Genomic DNA, 22,516 nt, shown 5'->3' with positions numbered 1-22,516 from the left:
CTTTTTGCCCAAGTTACAGGGTTAAAACACGACAAGGTTAATTTTACATTGCAAGAATTTAATACAAAATGAGCACATTCCTTAAACAGCAAAACCCCCATTTTCTCTGTTTCTTGCAAACCCAAGACAAGGTTCAGTTGTTGAACAGAAAGAGAGTGATGGAATGGAGGCTTGTTGGCAGCCACAGGTAAACTTGGGATTTCAATGCATTTCTTCTTTAAGCGAACACTGCTCAGGAGCCAGCTGGTCTACCCGGGCTGCTTGTATTCGCTTGGCTGGCTTGTAAGGCATCTGTGTTTTCGCAGAAGTCTTAATGAAGTAGCTGCCGCGGCAGAGCCCAGAGCCCTCAGTGACAATGGATTTCCAGGTGGAAGGGCTGGTAGCCATCGTGGTGTTCTACCTTCTCATCTTGCTGGTCGGCATCTGGGCCGCCTGGAGGACCAAGAACAGTGGCAGTGCGGAGGAGCGTAGCGAGGCCATCATCGTGGGCGGCCGCGACATCGGGCTGCTGGTGGGTGGATTCACCATGACAGGTGGGTCCCCTCACGCCCACCTTTGTTCCATCCCTGCCATAGCTCTTCAGGGGAACAAAGCAAACCTCATTCTTTGTCCTTGAGGAAGTCTCTGTGTTCACTACTTACATACTTTTCAAATATTTTCAACCCAGTAGCACTGGACCAAATGATGTTATTATCAGTTACTGGACAGAATATCAGTGAGAGAAATCTGGGCTCTGGGCTGCTGGGTGGGTGGAAGCAGTGAAAACAAAGAGGTGGGGGAATGTGCAGAAGTGCCTGAGTCTCACAAGTTGTGTTTCTGTTCATTGATGTGATGCAGGCAGCATCTCCTTTTACTCCTTACTACAGGCATCAAGTTGTGACTGAGCTGTCTTAATGGATGCTAACTAGTTGATGAACACTAACCAGTGATGGTTTTAAAACTAAATAAGTCAATTTGGGGGCAGCCCAATTCCAAATTGATTGATGTCCTGTCTTGAAACCTTATTCTCCCATGTAGTGAAGTAATTTTACTCACAGGAAGACGATCACGTGTTATGAATCCACGGGTCTGAGGAAAAGGTTTCAGGAATACTGATACAAAAGGGAAACACCAGGGTGTGTCTTAGTAAGAATCCTTCAGCCACCAACTGCAGCTATCACCCATTCAAACCCCTCCATGCCAGAAGCCCCCAGAGTCTCTCCTCCTTTGCCCAAAGGTGGTTCTGATTAAGTGGTGGCTTGTTTTTCTTTTCTATTCTTCTCAGTTGTTAATATCTTCAAATAATACTGAAAAATAACAATTTAAAATTATATCCATACTACCACTTGATACATATTCACTAACATCACACATTTCATTTTAGAGTTATATTAGGTTTTTAAATATTATCAATATAATCCATACCAACAGGATTACTATGAGTGCCCAGTGGAGAAATAGCCCACTGGAAACCATATCAGAATGATAACCAAATTTCAGTCCTGAAGTGCTAGTTAAAAATCATTAACCCTGTATTTCAAAAAGTTTTCCAAACCAATCTGGGCAGACTGCATCCCTGTTTGGCCATTTAAAACCTACAGTGTCATAGAATACTTTATTGATGATCGATTCTGCCTCTCAGATAGTCACATTTTGTTTGTTTTACTCTTTGCCAACGATACATGGTTTTGTTCGATTTTCATGACAGCACTCGGAAGGGCTCTGGGCTACGTCAGGACCCAGACTCGTGTGGTTAGTAAGGACCAGAGCCAGGTCTGGCGGCCACACAGTGAACCACACCCAGCCTCTCCCCACTTCTCCATAAAGGTACCCAGGGTGAAAAGAGCTCTCTTTTACCCTCTGTTTCTCATTTTTTGTACATAAACGCACATACAGAAAAAAAATGTATTTTACAAAATATTTTCTATGATGCATAATAAACAAAACCAGAAAAAATACAAAAACATGAAGAATAAGAATCACCCACTTACCTATCACCTGCAGATGTTTACTGAAACGTTGGTGCAGATTTTCTTGTTTTTTTTTCTTATTATCCAGCTGTTGATGAACAATACAGGCACCTTTGTATCTTCATCTTCAGTTTTCATTAGAGCACAAACATCTCTTCTTTCCTCTAAAGACCCACATGGGATACTGGTATCTGAAGTGAATTAAAGCATTGTAATTATATCACCCTCAGATTTCTCTTTTGACAAAGAAAATAAGAAGAAAAGCAAAATAAAATGACAGTTGTTTATTTCACTCAAATGGTTGGAAAGAATAAATAAACTGTTGCATACGAAAGTATTTTATTAATTGTAAATTATAATAACTTTCTAATACTCTAATTAAATAATACATTAATTATGTTCATAAAGATAATATCTTGGAATTTGTTCTTTTATCATTTAGAGTGATTTTAATCTAATAGGCTATTAAACTATATTGAAAAAATTTGAATTATTATATTTCTTATAATGTGTCCTGCTCGAACTTAGCTTTTAAAGATTTTTTCTCAGAACCAAACAGAGCCTTGATCAATATCATAGTTCAATTAAAATCTGAACCATATTATCTAAACTTGTCAGATTCATTGATTGTGTTATTTGATAAGGAATAAAAATTGAAAATAAAAATGCATATGATTTAAAAGAATCCTTGTTCTCAAGAATCTGAAGTGAAAATATACGAACATGCAAATGACCATATTGATAACAATAGAGGGACTTTAATTACAAAAAGTACCCAAGTCTGCCTGTCTATATTATAATATTTTAATACAATAGTTTGTAATTATGATATTTTAACTCAAGCACCAGTTTTCTTTCTGGAAATGGAGAGGAGACCTACACAATGAAAACTGATCACTAATAAATGTTGTGCTAATAAGACCCAATAAGATCACTAATAAGACCAACAGGCATTTACTTAACACGGCAAAACATTTTCTGTGTGGTGTTCAGAGTCGCAGATGACTGACAGGAAGGTGAGGTCTCAGGGGCTGTGCTGTGAGAAGTCATTGCTCTAGGTCCTGGTTACTTGCCATTTGTGGGGGGTTGGGAAGGAAAGCCTTTAAAATTTCACCAGGTTTAGGATAAGAAAAGCACATCATAGCATTTGTTATTGATCACCACCATGGAAAAGCTGCTGTGAAGATGGGGTAGCTGCTAAATATCATTTGTCCACTTGAGGATTTTGTGTATAAACTCTCCATTTGTGTATGTAAAGTTCCTTTGTAGGAAGGTCTTTTCATGTTGACCTTTTAAAAATTGGATCAACCACTGAAGGCTCTCTCTCCTTTGCTTTGGGTTTGGATTAAATGCCAGATAAATTTTGGCAAGAAACACTTGTCTTTGGCAGTTTCATAAACAAATTATTTGTTTTATGAACATTCTAACTGTGAAATTTCAGAGAATTTTTCAGAGTCAAATTTTATTCCCCATTGCAGCCCAGAATTCAGTCTCATATTTGGTAAGCTTCATGCCAGCCTCTATTCCTCATAATTTTACAGCAATCATACCTAGGGATTATTGTAAATAGTTTGACAAAACTCTTCAAAGGGTATAAACTGCCAAGATTAGAGTGTTCCATTAACTTTAGCATTTCAGCAAAAATCAACTACTACATTTCTTCTCAGAGAAAATGATAGAGTTTATAGATCATTTTGGACCCAAAGTTGTTTAATCAAAACATGTTTTCTTTGATTCTATGGCCTCCCTTCTTCAGTTGTTATGCTACAAAAATGTTATTAAATAATATCTGAAGAAGACATAGTTCTTATTATTCTTTATGAAATATCAAATGTCTGCCTGAAAGACCCAGATTAGAACAAAGACTTGCAAATGAGCATGCAGTCAACATTTTAATTCTCCTGAAGGCTGACCCAAGCCCTAAGTGTAGGTCAGGTGTAGGTCAGACCTACACCTAAGTGTAGGTCTCTATCCAGAGACAGAGAAGGAAAAAGCAATTTAAGCTCAATTACATCACCTGGCACCCTCCTCCCTCCACTTCCTTAACAGTGTAAGGTAGTAAGTACAACTACATTATCATTTAAAATAGATTTGCCAAAACCTTATGCACCCAGCATGTTTATGAAGTGACTCTATTAATGGAAAGCACCCACACCCACAACCACACATGCAAATGTGCACACACACACACACACACACTTCACTCCTTGAAGACAATAGTCATGATCAATGAGGAAAGATCAATACAATTCAAATAAAAGGCCCTTGAAATCAAGACACTTGACTCCATGTTATGGAAGCAAGGGGAAGAGTTGTAGCATTATTAAGAATGGAAGCAGACGTGAAATATATCACATATGATCTCAGACTTTGTGATATTATAATATCATTTCAAAATGTTCATGACTCGGTGGATTTAGAAAATATCCAGGGCAACACTGTTCAGTGGAAATATGATGTAAGCCACAAATGTAATCTTTAATTTTCTACATATCGCTTTTTAAAAAGCACAAAAAATAGGTGAATTAATGTAAATAATAGAATTACTTAACTCAGTATGTTGAGAATGTTTTAATTTTGTTGTGTAACCAGTACAAAAAAGATTCAGAAGTCTTAACACTTATTTTTCCATGATGAGTCTTAGAAATCCAAAGTGCAGTTTTCACTCCTCGATCACTTCCACCCAGACCAGCCATGTCTCTGGTGGCAGTCCCACAGGCCTCTCGGGGCTCAGGGGCACCTTGTGGGGCTGCGCGGGTCTCAGGGACAACAGGCATGATACATCTCCCCTTCGCTTCTCATCCTGTTTCAGCCACCTGGGTTGGAGGAGGCTACATCAACGGGACAGCGGAGGCCGTGTATGTGCCAGATTACGGCTTGGCGTGGGCTCAAGCACCCATTGGATATTCTCTTAGTCTGATTTTAGGTAAGAAAAGCTTTATACCCGAGTGACTCAGTCAGTAAAGCATAAAGATTAGGAGTACAAATAGCAACCGAAAGAATAAGTCAAACAGCGTAACTATTGTGGGAAATGCCACTGGAAATCCCACTGAAGTCACTGTTATCAGAAAGTGGTAACACGAATGTGTAGCTGACTGGATCTCTTGATTATGGAATATGTAAAAAAAATTCCCTTGATCGTTTTGCAATCAGCACAGTGAATTTCTTAGTGTAATGATGTTTTTTATTTCCAAAATAGTGTGGACATATCATTAAAAATGAATCAATTTGAATTGTACCTGAATATCTTGTTGTAAATCAAACTAATAAAAGATCAAGAATATTATTTAACACAGTTCCTATTTTTTCTTTTTTATTTTGCTCTTAGAATACTTTTGTTGGATCTTGTGCTTAATCAAATAATACAGGTGCATAGACATTTAAGGGAGTGCTGAGCTGGTCCACATTTTTCAGCCCAAATGATTTGGCCATGCTATTTACAGCCTTGGATGCCTACAATGGTTGTTGTGTTAAGGAATTTCCACTTTATTGCTAAATATTTCTTGGTCTTGTACTCACAGGATTTTGTAGCCTGATTCCTCAACACATAGAAGTATTCTAAAAAATTCATTTCCCTTGAGAAATTATACACAGTAAGAGGTTAGCAAAGACTTTTATATTGCAGATTTTCAATGTTCTGTTTAACGCTTGTTTGAATTTCCTTTAGGTGGTCTGTTCTTCGCAAAACCCATGCGTTCCAAGGGCTACGTGACCATGCTAGACCCCTTCCAGCAGATCTATGGGAAGCGCATGGGTGGGCTGCTGTTCATCCCTGCACTGATGGGAGAGATGTTCTGGGCAGCAGCCATCTTCTCAGCCTTAGGTGAGAACCAACGAAACATCCTTCTGCCTGCAGGGAGCTTCCCAGGTGGTGCTAGTGGTAGAGAACCGACCTGCCAATGCAGGAGACATGGGTTCAATCCCTGGGTCAGGAAGATGCCTTGGAGGAGGAAATGGCAACCCACTCTAGTGTTCTTGCCTGGAAAATCCCATGCACAGAGGAGTCTGGCGGGCTATTGTCCATAGGGTTGCAAAGAGTTAAACACAATTGAAGTGACTTAGCATGCACACGCACTCTGGTTGAGCAAGTATTAGATGCACAGCTTTACTATCTCAGCCACAGGCCCCAGCCTCGCTTACCTAGATTACCACCACCACCCTGCTGCTTACAAGGCCACCCTTCTCCCATGATCTTCACACAGTAGATTAGATTGAATCTGATCACACCCCTTTACTGATTAAAACCAGACCTTTAAACTGGGCTGGAAAAGCTTCTTTTAGACTCTTCCTTCTCCCTTTCTCCAGAACTTTGCAAGCCCAGTGACCCCTCCTTAGGATGCACAGCCCCCACTTTCCTTTCAAACCAGCCAGGAAGAGCCTTCAAATCTTCTACAGATGTCACCTTCTCCAGGCAGTCATCCTGAACTTTCCAGATGCCTTTCCTCTGGGATTCTGTAAGAACCAGAAAGTTTGTTTTCAGTGGATTTACTACTTTGTATTTACATGGCTATTTATCTATTTCTCAGTTTCCAAATGGTCACAAAAGGAATTATGAATTTCTTGAAAGCAGGGCCTGCGTCTTATTAACACTTATTGTCCCATCACACATGAATGAATGAATGAATCTCCCATAGCTACACTTTCTTCAAAGGAGAAAAGGAAAACAACAGTCTTTCCTTTCTCAGTGAATCCCATTTCATCCAGAGTGTTGGAGTGTAGACGTATTCAGGGATTTGAAAAATAAACTTAGGCTCTTTGGGGTCTAACTTACTTCCAAGATCCACCCATGCTAAGGACAACCTGTCTTTGAGTTCTCAGCCCACTTATAAAACCTAGGAAGTGAGAGAGTTCAGTGGGATTGTGGGTGAGCTTCAGGCTCAGCACCCTCCCTTTTCATCCAGAATAAGTCTAAGCCATCCCACTGAATGTTGAGTTCCTTCCTGAAGACTCAGAGGGTTGGGCCTTCCTTGTCCTTCCTTTATAAGCTGTGTCTTTGTGTGACATCCAGGACACTGTCATCTCCATCTCCTCTTACAAATGGAAGCAATGGGCTTACATCTACAGTCAGGCTTTAAGTTGCCCAAAGAAAAGTCAGATGACATGAATCTCCTGTGTTATGCATTAGACTACAGGCTACTCTTCTGCTTTCAGGGTTGTCATCAGATTTGGTCTCTGTAACATCAGATAATACTTTACACCACTCTTCGCTCCTTTCTCTCTAGACTCCTGTATAATTGTATCTTATTTTGTTGGTCTCCAACTGTCAGATGAAGGAATGATTTAATGTAGAAAAGAAGTGAATTTAATAGGTAAATAATTTTCACTGTAATATTCAGTGAAAATATTGCACTTTCCTGGCACTGAGTGGTCATGCTCCACAACCACCCCTGCCGTATCCTTGTGAAATTTTACGTAAACACACAGCTCCCTTCCCACCTTGCTCTCAGTAGCACTGGTAGTTTATTTGTCATTGGTTTCAAAGCCAGAAAATTTTGGTTTTAAGAACAAACTGCCTGCTGAGATATCAAAAAAGGAGTGGGCTGAATATCTAACAGAATACAAAATGTTCACTCTTGCTGAATAAGGATCAATTCATATAACAGAGCCCTAAAGGGAGAATAGAATGAAAACCTATTATTTCTAAAGTACTTTGGAAATATAAATCATAATAGCTAAACTCTGAACTTTGCTGCAATTAGTTATTTTAGCAATTACGTGTCTACATCTGTGTGTATGTCAACATACATGTAAAATATGTTAATGTCTCTCTCTTTACATACACATGTATCAAAGAACATTTATGAAAACATGACTGCTATTCTTGAAATATATGCTGTAGTAAAAAAAAAAAGTATATTTCAATTTAACAACAGCTCTGTTTTCTTCAAAAATAATAGTTGGATATACTTCAAAATTAGTGTTTATTAAAAATAACTCGGGACAAGATATTTTACCACCTTACTATGAATGTGCATAGCTCACCTATAAAACTTAGGAGTATCTCAAACTGTCTTCTCAATATATATAAACATCCTTACAGCTTAAGGAAATGTGTATTTACATAACAGATCAAATTCAGAGAATTTTTATAGCTTTATTTGCAGTATATTTATTTTTCTGGCTGCATGAGTAAATTAATATTTCACAGCAGCTCTGGAAGTCTAGGTTTGGTTTTACTCACTACAAACGATGGAATGACTTAGAAAATATTTTAGAGAAGAAAATTCATTCCAAGCTTAATAGTGAAATGAAAGTCAGTGGCTTCTTTAAAGCCACTGAGTTACTGCCAAATGACAGCTTTTACTAGAATGGCAACCCATTCCAGTGTTCTTGCCTGCAGAATCCCATGGACAGAGGAGCCTGGCGGGCTACAGTCTATGGGGTCTGAAAGAGTTGGACATGACTGAAGTGACTTGAAAGTGAAAACTGAAAGTGAAGTCGCTCAGTCGCTCTTTGCAACCCCATGGACTGTAGCCCACCAGGCTCCTCCATCCATGGAATTTTCCAGGTAAGAATACTGGACTGGGTTGCCATATCCTTCTCCAGGGGATCTTCCTAACCCAGGGATTGAACCTGGGTCTCCTGCATTGCAGGCAGACGCTTTTACCGTCTGAGCCACCACACACTAAATCCTACATCTTTAGACTCCTCATCCAGTGATCTTTCTTCTGTAACATGCAGCCTCCCTACCTTTGGAGGTGTAGGATTAATAGAAATTGCACCAGAGGGTGGAAAATTAAACAGTATTCAAAAGAAGTAGAGTAATAATTGAACTTTTCATAATTCATGGGATGTAACTTTAAAATATTGTTATTACAGTAGAGAACAAGACCAAAGTAAATGGCAAAGAATTGCAACTAAAGTTTCGACATGAAGTGAATAGTCTCAGGAGAGAAAAAAATAACTTGTTAAATATCCATACAACAATAAGTCAGTTGTCCAAAGTCACTTGTAAATAACCAACCTCTTTCCTTTGTCTTCTGCTCCCAATTATTTACTAAGATTTTCCTTTTCTCAATTGGTTTTTACTAAAGAAAGTAATTTAATTTTGATACCAAACCATGGGCTTCCCTTGTGGCTCAGCTGGTAAAGAATCCGCCTGCAATGCAGGAGACCTGAGTTCGATTCCTGGGTTGGGAAGATCCCATGGAGAAGGGAAAGTTTACCCACTACAGTATTCTGGCATAGAGAATTCCATGGACTGTATAGTCCATGGGGTTGCAAAGAGTCGGACATGACTGAATGACTTACACTTTCACTAAACCAAAGCACTAAGAAGAAAATTCTTTTGAAAAATATTTTGCATTGTTATCTCAGATAACAGTATCTGAGATATCTCATACTGCTCTTTAGTTAATGGATTTTCGTCTCAGATGGGCTGCATATGCTATTAGCATGCAGTTGAGAAGTGAGGATAGAAGGTAAGACTGCAGTTAATGACTCAAATCACAAATGTGTTGCATGTACATTAGTGTGAGAGGAATATCATTGCTACATTTAATAATACAAGATATAAACTATACCACTCTTGAGAATAACAGGAAAGGGTGTGTAGAACAACAAGTGAATGCTGAACTGGCAGCCCAAAACTCCACAGTGGTCCAGCTAGCCATACCATGATATTAATATTCTATTAGAAATGTAGACATCAGCAAACACAATAAGCAAAATCATAAAGTTAGAAAAGCATAGACTGACTTCTAAAGTGGCTTTACAATTTTGATGAATTTATAGTGATGAAAATCACTATAAAACATGATGCTTGCTGATATGGAGTTGCATGAGCTGTTTGTATATTTTGGATATTAATCCATTGTCAGTTGCTTTGTTTTCAAATATTTTCTCCCATTCTGGGGTTGTCTTGTCTTGTTTGTGGTTTCCTTTGCTGTGCAAAGACTTTTAAGGTCAATAGATCCCATTTATTTATTTTTGTTCTTATTTTCATTACTTTAGGAGGTGAGTCAAAGGATCTTGCTGCAATTTATGCCAGAGAGTGTTCTGCTTATATTTTCCTCTAGGAGTTTATAGTGTCCAGCCTGGGTAGCCAATAAGAACTTACTACAGAGCACAGGGAACCCTACTCCATGCTCTGTGGAGACCTAAATGGGAAGGAAATCCAAAAAGAGGGGATGTTTGTATACACATAGCTGATTCACTTTGCTGCAGAGCAGAAACTAACACAACATTGTAAAGCAACTATACTCCAATAAAAAAAATTTTTAAGGGAATATAAAAACCCTTAAAAATGATGCTAAATCTATGACTCTTCAGTACATTTGTATCCTAGGAACAAGATTGGAATGCTGCAGGAAAAGGAAATAAAATAAAAGTAATCTTTCATAAAGTTGAAAAAGTTGGAAAGTGCAATTTTATTACCAATTTTATTATTTTTTCCTATGAATTTATTTCAAACCCTGATACCTTAGACCATGTGTCATCTAATAAAAGCTGACAGAGGTCAGAGTTAATGCAAAAGAGCAAATCAATGCTAATTGTAAAATGAGAAGCTGGGTGGTTATGCTCATCATGAAGGCTTGTTTTTCTCCTGGATGTGAGTAAATACACTGCATGTGTTCAATAAAGTCAGAGTTTTAGGCAGTCGGTGGAATGATTCCAAGACCTTATAGTAGTGTTCAGTTCAGTTTATGTCATGGAATTCTGTAATCAAGTCGTGAGTTTCAGGTTTCCTCATAAATAAGTGAGCAAAGCACTAATTTCAGAAAGAATATTTTAGACTGTATGTGTATATGTGTATATAAACACAGATGTGCACAGGCACACTCAGGTTAGGAGTGAGAAGGAAGAGCTGGACTGTGGAACTTCAGCTGGGCTGTTCCCATCCCATCTCTGCAGGAGCCACCATCAGCGTGATCATCAGGGCCAGTGTGCACATGTCTGTCATCGTCTCCGCACTCATCGCCACCCTGTACACCCTGGTGGGCGGGCTGTACTCTGTGGCCTACACGGATGTCGTTCAGCTCTTTTGCATTTTTGTGGGCCTGGTGAGTAGGGTCATTCACAGACTTCCTTCTTCCTTTCATCCTCCCTCCCTCCCGCCTTCCTTCATTTCTCCTTTTGTAAGAAATGACATGGTATTTCATACTAACTCAGCAAAAACTAATAGAAGTCCTATTTCCCCATCATGACTAACACACATTAAGTCATACAGTATTGGAAATTTTGCTTTTCTGTATGGATTACTTGGATGAAAAACTCTAATCACATTGTGAGATTTTGACAGAAAAGTGCCCTCAGTTAGCTCTTAGAAAGCTCTGGGGACTCCTTTCCTTCACGCCTACATTTGATGGAAACATGTGTGATCTTCCTTCAAGGACTTCTGTCAGAGTTAAAATTTAAACCTTGACCCTGATCTGTGTTTGTCTCTTAACCTTTCCATACATTAGTTTTGGTTATGCCATGAGACTGCTCCTAGAGTATAGAAATTATTTTCAATCAAATCTTCCCAGTCACTTTAAGGAATGGATATCTTCTAATTCTAAGAAAATACATGTTATATATATGCATGTTAACATATATTCATGTTTTGTATAAACATGTAAAGTTCTCGAATTCAGTGTTTTCTTCCCGAAGGTTTTGCAGTCAATGTGATATGGCATAATTAGCTCAGAAGCTGACAACATGTTACTCTAACTTTTCTAAATCAGTGTTCAACGGTGTCCACAGAGAACATGCTTCCAGGTCCTCCCCTGAACAAGAGGAATGACCAAGCTGTGCCATCTATGAGAAGAAAAAAAAAAAACTAATACATGAAATCTTGCATGTCCCAGATAGCCACACTAATGCTTTCACGAACTCTGGTTGCAGTGGATCAGCGTGCCATTTGCGCTGTCCAATTCTGCAGTTTCTGACATTGGCTTCACTGCCCTGCACACCAAGTACCAGAAGCCCTGGCTGGGGACCATCGAGCCATTTGAAATCTACACGTGGCTTGACAGCTTTTTGTTGTTGGTAAGTGACACACATGTCCATCCTCATCTCAGTGCTCATCACCACCCCTGGACACCCTGGTGAGTGGGATCCCACTCCTTGCTCCACCTTCCCATCAGAGCTTCTGTTCATCAGCAGAGGCCAGATTGTACCTGATTTACAAACCTTGATGACCTACGTGTCCAGAGACATAGGTATGTAAATTATGTATATCAGCTCATACAGTCATTGAAACTATTGATAAAATATTTATCAACATGGAAGATGTTAATGATAGATTGATTTACAGGTTGCAAAACAAAGGGAAAAGTTTTGGAAGCATATAGAGTGAGGCATGGGATTATGAATTTTAGAATTTCTCCTTGTTTTATTTTATTTTGTTTATTTTTGCTTTTGAGCTTGTTCAGTTCAGTTCAGTCGTTCAGTCGTATCTGACTCTTTGCGACCCCATGAACTGCAGCACACCAGGCCTCCCTATCCATCACCAACTCCCGGAGTTTACCCAAACTCATGTCCATTGAGTTGGTGATGCCATCTAACCATCTCATCCTCTGTCATCCCCTTCTCCTCCTGCCTATAATCTTTCCCAACATCAGGGTCTTTTCAAATGAGTCAGCTCTTCACATCAGATGGCCAAAATATTGGAGTTTCAGCTTCAACATCAGTCCTTCCAATGAATACCCAGTACTGGTTTCCTTTAGGATGGACTGGTTAGATCTCCTTGCAGTCCAAGGGACTCTCAAGAGTCTTTTCCAACACCACACTTCAAAAGCATCAATTCTTCTGTGCTCAGCTTTCTTTATAGCTCAAGTCTCATATCCATTCATGAGTACTAGAAAAACCACAGCCTTGACTAGACAGACCTTTTTTGGCAAAATAATGTCTCTGCTTTTTAATATGCTGTCTAGGTTGGTCATAACTTTCCTTCCAAAGAGTAAGAGTCTTTTAATTTCATGGCTGCAATGACCATCTGCAGTGATTTTGGAGCCCCCCAAAATAAAGTCAGCCACTGTTTCCACTGTTTCCCCATCTATTTGCCATGAAGTGATGGGACCAGATGCCATGATCTTAGTTTTCTGAATGTTGAGCTTTAAGCCAACTTTTTGAGCTTGTATGGCTTTTATAAGAAGGAAATTGTTCTGGAGCAAATATGTGAGATACTGATAAGCAAGCAGATATCCCAGAATTTGGAGCCAATGAGAGAGACAGTCAAAGAAGCAACTTCAGTACATTGTGATCTGGGAAGTTCCCTCATCAATTCACTCACTCACATGATAAATATTTACTGAACACTGACTCTATGTCAGTTAGAGAATTGTTCAGTCTCCTCTCTAGCCACCCACACACACCCTGACCTCTGCTTGTACCAAATACATGGTGGTCTTATGGCTGCCTCTTGGTTTCTTTCTTTTTCATGTTGGATTATTTCCTAAGGACTTTCCTCCTTCCATCTCCACCCACTGACACCCCTTGATGTCCAAAGAAAGTGAAGTCGCTCAGTCATGCCCGACTCTTTGCAACCCCATGGATAGTAGCCTACACTGAGCTCCTTCACCCATGGGATTTTCAAGGCAAGAGTACTGGAGTAGGTTGCCATTTCCTTCTCCAGGGAGTCTTCCCAATCCAGGGATCGAACCCAGATCTCTCACATTGTAGACAGACACTTTACTGTCTGAGCTACCAGGGAAGTGCTTTGATGTTCATTATTGTTCCCATAGTGCCTCTTTAGAGCATCAACAAATTACATTCCAGTTCAATGTCTCCAATTTTTTTATAATATATTCTCAATAAGAATGTTAAACACAACCCCAATGTAGGCATAGATTGCTTATATGTACTGTACTACACATTGTGTAAATCACTTAATAAAACAACAATCTCACAGTTAGGTACAAGGTAGAAATGAGTATAAAGAGAAATTCTCTATTAAGAGAATTTTCTAAGAGAATCTTCTCTATATTAGAAAATACCTCAATGCTCTAGTTCTCCCAGCGGACAGTGATCTCAAGAGTAGAAACCACTTTTCACTCATCTTTGGGCTCCAAAACCATTCCATTGCCTGGCACATGACTGGGATCAAGAAATATTCATTGGGTTGTTTTGACTCAAATTACACTTCATGGTTTCAGAATATTCATGTTTTTGAGACAATTTTGTGGTGGTTGGAACTTCCAGATGAGAACAAATTGAAGGTTTCTGGATAGTTTTAACACAGCTTAAAGTGGGTAAGTTAAGGAAAAGAAAATCTTGTGCTATATGATTATGAAAGAAAAGAACTTGAAGAAATCTGCACAGTTGAAACTGACAATGACAGCAGTGAAGACGAGTGGCATGTAGAACCATTTCTATACTTCAGAGTCTTGCTTGTCACTATTCTGAATGTGATTATTTTAAAAAAAATCTCATTTTAAAAATACCCAGTAAACATATATACACTCCCATGTGTAAAATAGACAGCTAGTGGGGAGCTGCTATACAGCACAGGGAGTCCAGCCTTGCGCTCTGTGATGACCTAGAGGGGTGGGATGTCAAGGAGAGGAAGGCTTAGGAGGGAGGGGATATATGTATGCATATAGCTAATTCATGTTTTTGTAGAGCAGAAACCAACCTAACATGGAAAAGCAATTATCCCCCAATTTAAAAAAATTTTAATAAATAAAAATAAAACAGGAAATTAAAAAAAAATAAAAACAACTAATAGATGCTATTTGCCTCCATTCATCCTGGGTCCCCATGGCTCCCATGCAGATGCTGGGTGGAATCCCGTGGCAAGCCTACTTCCAGAGGGTCCTGTCTTCATCCTCCGCCACCTACGCTCAGGTGCTGTCTTTCCTGGCAGCTTTCGGGTGCCTGGTAATGGCTCTGCCAGCCGTGCTCATTGGAGCCATTGGCGCATCGACAGGTAAACCTCTGGCAGCTTCACTGATTGACTCACTCAGGCTTCACCCAAGTTACCAGTGAGCACCCAGCTGCCCTATCTCCCCCACTTTCCCCATTACCCCCATTGTGTATCTGCCTTTGTTATATAAGACGTCAACAGATCGTCTTATAGTTCAGACATTGTGTGACTGCTCACCTCACCAATAAGACATTTGCGAGCAGCCCCCAGCCCCACTGTTGGGATATTTATCAACTGTGTATCTGTGATCTTGTCAGCCATGGTTCTCAACCAACATGCACACTGTCATCATCCAGGGAGGTGGAGGGACTCAAAAAATACTCGTTTCTATCCTACTCCACAGGAATTTTCTTTTAGTGCCCTAAGACAGAGTCAGAGATGGGTGTTTTTAAAAGTTCCCTTGGTAAGTCAAAGCTGAGAACCAGTCAGTTAGTGGGAAGCTTCTATGTAGCACAAGGAGCTCAGCTCTGTGCTCTGTGATTACCTAGAAGAGTGGGATGCAGGGGCGAGGGGATGTAGTTTGAGAGGGAGTCTCAAGAGAGGGTGGGGATATATATATACGTAGGGTTGATTCATGCTGTTGTGCAGCATAAACTAACACAACATTGTCAAGCAATTATACTCCAATTTTTTTAATGGGAAAAAAAAGTAGAAGTTGACCTGCCGTCACCATAACCACCCAAAGATCACTTTGAACTTGAGGCTTCAGTTTACAGTTTCAATAGTTTGTTAATTAAAGGTTTCCTTTCTTGGAGAAATCAAGCAATAAGTTTGTAAGTAAAGATGAACTAAAACACTAAGAGAATATCTTACTCAAAATTGGTAAAAAGAGTTTTATGACTTGCTTACCTCCCATTTAGCCTCTATCCTGAACATTTTTTAAGTTTAGTCCTTAATTTAATTGCACTTACTAATTACTCCTGACCCTTGGGTATTATTTCTAGTCCCATAATATTCCAGTTAATGCTATAAAACTGGCCACGTAAAAGCATGGCTTTGAACAATTGTAATAGAAAATGAGGGAAGGAAAAATGGTAGGATCCAAGGAAAACCACCCCTATATGGTCCTATAATCATGACATTAACATTCAACAAATATAAAAGGAGCTATACTAAACAACTGTTACAGCTTCTGCTATATTCTTACATACTAGTATAACTGAACAGTAAAGATTTATATCCAAAGATAAGCTTATATTTCAAGCCCTTCTACCACAGAGTCCAAAAACTGCCTGAAAATTTCAACCCCGTACTTGCACTTTTTATTCAATAAAAAGGGACTGTCTTTGATCCATTCATGTTTATTTCTAATAAGTGAAATTCAGTGCAAGAAGGAATTTACTTGAGAGAAAAATAATGCCAAGGAAGCTCCTACCACAAGGCTTTATCCAAGAAGAGAGTGGGTGAGAAGAGGCCCACTGTTGCCTTTATCCACTTATGTGTATAACTGAGCAATGAAACACTAAGTGTTCTCTCACATCTCCATGTGGTTGGGGGAACCCTCTAGGCTTCAGTTTAAGAACACTTAATTTCAATGAGTCTGCACCAGATAACACCATTGTAACACTGCAGAAGAGAAATTTGTATTAAAAAATTCACACCACCATATCCTGTGCAGGTCCTGTGGATAAGACTAAGTGTAACCAAAACCCATTAGACACCAGAATATGGGAGACAATGTCACTGGACCAATACATGGACTTGCCACCTAATTAAACTAACATACCCCACTGGACTAATTAGATTTCCCACCGATTAGACTAGGTCACATGTTCTGAATTTATTTCAAAAGCTACCTAGTAAATAGAAGGACTCCAGATGGATGGATAGATGGCTCTTTGGCTGTGTTTGTTGTTTCTGTCAACAGCCTGGAACCAGACTGCATATGGGCCTCTTGCTCCCAGGGAGAAACAGGAGGCAGACATGATCTTGCCGATTGTCCTCAAGTATCTCTGCCCCGTGTACATTTCTTACTTTGGTCTTGGAGCCGTTTCTGCTGCTGTCATGTCCTCAGCAGATTCTTCCATCTTGTCAGCAAGTTCGATGTTTGCTCGCAACATCTACCAGCTTTCATTCAGACAAAATGTAAGAATAGTTATATTTTCTTTAACATTACATTGTTGTTATTGTTCTCATCCTTGCACTTACTGTGTAGGTATTATTCTATATTATTAATAGTCTTTGTGAAAATCTGACCCTACTTTGATTCAGCACACAAGGTTAAATGATGATGCATTTTATTTACGTTGTATGTGAAGGTCCTTCATATATGTTGTATATGAAGGCTTCCCTGGTGGCTCAGACAGTAAAGAATCTGCCTGCAACGCAGAAGACCGGACTCTATCCCTGGGTCGAGCAGATCCTCTGGAGAAGGAAATGGCCACCCACTTCAGCATTCTTGCCTGGACAAGTCCATGGACAAAGGAGCCTGGTGACTATAGTCCATAGGGTGGCAAAGAGTCGAACATAACTGAGTGACTAATACATACATGAAGGTTTTTAATGCATGCTATTATTCACTCTAATACTGAAGGACATGCATCAGTATAACTATTTCCCAAGAGGTGCAGTCATATTGCAATAATTTAAATGTCTTCTCTTTCTAATGAAGGAGTAACAAAACCTAAAATATCTTAGAAAAACTTCCAGTTTAAATATAGTAAGAAACTCAGGAAACCCTGGTGTAGACAGAACATAGTGAGTCATTATTTCATAGATACCGGTGTCATGCTTGTTTTGCTCTTCACTTGAACCCCAAGTCCTCCTTTGTCAGGAAATAGCTTTTCAATTTGATTTTCCTCGTTGAATCTGAGGGCATAGAGCAGCACACTCATGGTCACCAAGGGGCCTGTAGCCCTCTACACCTTCTTCCCTCACTCAGGCTTGGCTTTCTGTAAGTTTTCTAGGTCATAGTTAACACAATGGTCTCACTTCTTGTTTTGTGTGTGAAAATCTTTGTTATTAATAACACAATAATCTTTCTAAATTGAAGGCAAGAAAAATTTTACAAAATACACAAACAATAATTTATTGATTATGTATGATTTTTTAATTGCAGATGAATAAGGTTGTGCTTAACAGTGAAATGAGATACATAAGGAATTAATCCTCCAGAGTACCCCTTTGTGTTGCTATTAGCAATGCTTTGCTTTATTTATTTATTTTTTTAACAGTTCCAACGTTTCATATTTATTACTGAGTCTCAGACTGATAGTGAGGAAATAACATCAGGAGCCAAGCATTACAGTAGTGATGTTCTCACTGTGGTTTGGCTGCTTAAAAAAGTGGTCTTAACATGTGTGCCACACATGTTATAGACCCAGCTTGCTTCTTATAGACCCAGCTTGGTTCTTCTCCAATGTCTTCTCTTTGAGTTGTACCTGATTTTATTGCCAGTTTTCATTCGAATCCATTGAGGAACGGGACGATTCTGCTTTTATTTCTTGGCCAGGAATTGCTTGATCCTGAAAGTCTTGTGAGAAGACAGGGTGAGGAGAGAACTCAACCGCACGTAGGATGGCAGAGAAGAGAAAAGAGCAATGCTTTGCTTTAGATTCTAATCTGCATTCAATTCCTAATTTTTCAATTTTCAAATTTCCTTTCTCAGTCTTCACTTAAATACACAATGTATAATACTTGTGTGAAAGTGAAACTGAAAGTCCTCAGTCATGTCCGACTCTTTGTGACCCCATGGACTATCCAGTCCATTAAATTCTCCAGACCAGAATACTGGAGTGGGTAGCCTTTCCCTTCTCCAGGAGATTTTCCCAACCCAGGGATGGAACCCAGGTCTCCCGCATTGCAGACAGATTCTTTACCAGCTGAGCCACAAGGGAAACCCTGGAATACTGGAGTGGGTAGCCTATCCCTTCTCCAGCGGATCTTTCCGACCCAGGAATGGAACCCGTGTCTCCTGCATTGCAGGCACATTCTTTGCCAACTGAGCTATCAGGGAAGCCCATAATACTTTTTTAGTTTCATGATTTTTTAAAAGCTTATAAACTATTCTTTGAAAACAATATTTATACAATGTTTTACAAGTATTGCCACATAGCATCTAAGTGGTCTATTAGAGGAAGCCATATAGGCCACGCCCCCTCACTGCCGCATTGCAGCATCTTGCGTCTCTTTCTGACATTCAGCGAGCAGTGCAAAGGTGCGCTCTGGTTCCTCCATACAGGCCACTTAAACTCCTCCCCAGGTCCACCATGGAGGCCACCTAGATTGCTCTGTTCCTTGCTGCTGGTTTTACCTGTAGGCTGAATGGCACCCCACTCCAGTACTCTTGCCTGGAAAATCCCATGGACGGAGGATCCTGGTGGGCTGCAGTCCATGGGGTCGCTAGGAGTCAGACACGACTGAGCGACTTCACTTTCACTTTTCACTTTCATGCATTGGAGAAGGAAATAGCAACCCACTCCAGTGTTCTTGCCTGGAGAATCCCAGGGACGGGGGAGCCTAGTGGGCTGCCGTGTATGGGGTCGCACAGAGTCGGACACGACTGAAGCGACTTAGCAGCAGCAGCAGCAGCAGCAGTGCCATTTGAACCAGAGTTGTTCTTTAGTGATAGTGAAGTCGCTCAGTCGTGTCCGATTCTTTGCGGCCCCATGGACAGTAGCCAACCAATCTCCTTCGTCCATGGCATTTTCCAGGAAAGAATACTGGAGTGGGTTGCCATTTCCTTCTCCAGGGGATCTTCCCAACCCAGGGATCGAACTCGGGTCTCCCGCATTGTAGGCAGACGTTTTACCGTCTGAGCCACCAGGGAAGGCCAGAGTTGTTCTTTAGGGCAGCCTTAAAGCACAGGAAGGCATCTCATTCTCCTCCGGGAGAAGCCCGCACTTTTTGAGAAAAACTGACTTCATTGCGATTTCTTACAGGCTTCCGACAAGGAGATCGTCTGGGTCATGCGCATCACGGTATTTGTGTTTGGAGCTTCTGCGATGACCATGGCCTTACTAACGAAGACAGTGTATGGGCTCTGGTACCTCAGCTCTGACCTGGTCTACATTATCATCTTCCCGCAGTTGCTCTGCGTGCTCTTCATTAAGGGTACCAACACGTATGGGGCCGCGGCAGGTTACATCTCAGGCCTTTTCCTGCGAGTCACTGGCGGGGAGCCCTACCTGAACCTGCAGCCTTTGATCTTTTACCCTGGCTATTACATTGATAAAGGTGGCATATATAACCAGAGATTCCCATTTAAAACCCTCGCCATGGCGACCTCATTTTTATCCAACATTTGCATCTCCTATCTAGCCAAATACCTGTTTGAAAGTGGAACCTTACCACCAAAATTGGATGTATTCGATGCTGTTGTCGCAAGGCACAGTGAAGAAAACATGGACAAGACGATTCTGGTTAGAAATGAAAACATTAAACTAGATGAACTTGCACCTGTGAAGCCACGGCAGAGCATAACTCTCAGCTCGACCTTCACCCATCAGGAGGCCCTCCTGGAAATGGATTCAAGTCCAGAGGGCTCTGGGACTGAGGATAATTTACAGTAACCACATCTGCATAAAACTCTGCTTTCTCAGATGAGGCACTAGAGCAGACTAGTCCTGGAAGTGTGGTTTGCAGCATATACAGTATATTAAAAAAAAAATAACAATGAGCAGGACAGAAATCCAAGTGAACTTGCACAGATCCAAGACAAGTCAGGAGGAAGCACCCTTGAAGCAGCACCTCTGTCTCCTTCATGGACACGTCTCATCTTCATTTAATTTTGACTCCTGGAAGTTTTGTTAAGTATCTGAACATGACTAAAATCCCACTCAAAAAACAGAAAGCCAAATAGAGTATTCACCTTAATTATGGAAAAAGGAAGTTTAGATACGAGAAAGCCAAGGAGTTTAAGTAGCCTTGATCCTGACCTTGTTGGAGAATGCCCCGAGAGTCTGATTTAACTATCACACTGAAGTTATAAGGATAATTCCTGTCACTCCACTGGATGGTACAATGAATTTGTCAGCTGATTTCTCTGGTGTGATGAGTAATTTCTTCTTTCCTGTTAACTATAACATTTGCTGAATATGCAGTTTGTTTCTCTTTTACTGGTGATGTGTGTTATCCTGAGCACAGGCAAAGCAAACAAAAAAATATTGTGTAGCAGCATATCTTGACATGCAAGGTAATAGTAAGGTAGAGTGCATCTTGGTAGAGTATTCCTGGCTCCTTTGGATGTATCTAAAACTACCATAAGACTACCATATGCATTGGGGAAAGTACGTACAGTGAGAAAGGCGTGATCATTAGGCAATCTGACAGTGATAAATCAAGAAGGCCATTAAGTAGAAAGTGCCAGGAACAGCAGTGAATTTTACCTTCATTTGAGGTTTGGAACATTTTGCTTCATGACAAAAATGTCATCTCTTGACCGTCTATTTGTATTAGAAGTGAAATTGAGCCACTTATAAGGTGAGATAGCTACAGGGCCTATCAAAGTGAGAGACAAACCACACTACTGAAAGCAGTAAAACTAGAAAAGTAAAACTACTCAATTTTGAGTGTTTGTTAATGAAGATGGTTTGTTAATGAGTGTCAGGAGAGCTACTCTGCAGCACATTTTTGCAGAAGCCAGTCTTAGGTACTAGACAAATCACTACTACAAGTGGTATACAGTGAATTTTAAAATGCAGAAGAAAGGAGAAAGTAAAAATACATTCTAACGGAAAGAAGCCATCAATTTTAACATTTGGTATCTACATACCTTTCATGAGGTTGGTCATTGAATATTGTTTTACTTCTTTTCTGGAGTTAAAAAAAAAATGTGTATATTTATACATTATGGTTTGTATCCATTTTAGAATTTTAAATGTTTTTCCACCAGTCACACAATAGAAATAACTGGAGCTACTTCTACAAAAGCAGAATAAACTAATCAGATGAAAAGTTATCTGAACATTTGATCCAATAAAGGAAAACAGTCTGAGTCATTCAAACTAACACAATTATTCAAACAAAAAAAAAATTCTTTTTTTGGCAATTCATAGACAAAGTGAAGTGAATTCAGTGTCAACTTTAAGTCCAAAAGTTGTGTTTAGGAAGCTAGAATTCCTTGTTTATTGTAATTGTCCAAAGGCAACAAATAATAATTTCCTTTGTTATTAAGTGAAGTGAAAGTCGTTCAGTCACGTCCAACTCTGTGACCCCATGAACTATAGCCCACCAGGCTCCTCTCTCCATGGGATTTCCCAAGCAAGAACACTGGAACGGGTTGCTGTTTTCTTCTCCATGTTATTAAACATGAATTTAATTTACAGGGTAATTCTTAAATATGAAAATAAGTAATTTTACTTGTCATTCCCATATTTTAATTGTCATTCCCATATTTCCAGTCCATAGGGTCACAAAGAATTGGACATGACTGAGTGATTAACACTTTGACTTTCACCCATATTTTTAATGATTTATCCAAACATGATGGTGAATAAGACATTGCATTCAGAACTTTTACAAAACATCAAATATAACCTAAATGAAAAGAGAATTGTTGTTACTCATCTATTTGCTCAGCATCTGCTCTATGTCCACTGCTCTATGGAGTGCTTGAAAAGAAGCACATTTTGGGGACCAGTAAGTATGGGAGTCCCAAAGTTCTTGTACATGGGTTGAGAGAAGAACCAGGAAGAGGCCACACATTTTTTTTAAAAAACTACAAAGGTGGAAATTTCTGACATGTAAAGGTAGTTAACTGATGAACTGCAGCTCCTAGCAA

The 22,516-nt window shown here is 39.8% G+C and overlaps 1 protein-coding gene and 1 pseudogene across 1 annotated transcript; one reads left to right on the top strand and one right to left on the bottom strand.

Moving 5' to 3' along the window:
• The first annotated feature begins 281 nt into the window (after nt 1-281).
• On the top strand, nt 282-21,717 carry SLC5A7 (solute carrier family 5 member 7). The gene is made up of 8 exons (XM_055539096.1): nt 282-533; nt 4,762-4,875; nt 5,617-5,772; nt 10,803-10,951; nt 11,775-11,918; nt 14,646-14,799; nt 16,664-16,881; nt 19,677-21,717. The coding sequence occupies exons 1-8, from the start codon at nt 356-358 to the stop codon at nt 20,304-20,306; spliced, it is 1,743 nt and encodes a 580-aa protein (XP_055395071.1). The 5' UTR covers nt 282-355; the 3' UTR covers nt 20,307-21,717.
• LOC129622680 (60S ribosomal protein L39-like) lies at nt 17,964-18,972 on the bottom strand (annotated as a pseudogene).
• Nucleotides 21,718-22,516: the final 799 nt, after the last annotated feature.

Source organism: Bubalus kerabau, chromosome 11, assembly GCF_029407905.1.
Source record: "Bubalus kerabau isolate K-KA32 ecotype Philippines breed swamp buffalo chromosome 11, PCC_UOA_SB_1v2, whole genome shotgun sequence".
NCBI classification, from domain to species: domain Eukaryota; kingdom Metazoa; phylum Chordata; class Mammalia; order Artiodactyla; family Bovidae; genus Bubalus; species Bubalus kerabau.
This window is presented reverse-complemented; position numbering and strand designations above follow the sequence as displayed.

Coding starts and splice junctions, on each gene's coding strand:
- SLC5A7 (XM_055539096.1), top strand. CDS start 356: ATGGATTTCCAGGTGGAAGGGCTGGTAGCCATCGTGGTGTTCTACCTT. Junction 10,952..11,774: donor TTTGCATTTTTGTGGGCCTG/GTGAGTAGGGTC, acceptor CTCTGGTTGCAG/TGGATCAGCGTGCCATTTGC. Junction 16,882..19,676: donor AGCTTTCATTCAGACAAAAT/GTAAGAATAGTT, acceptor GATTTCTTACAG/GCTTCCGACAAGGAGATCGT.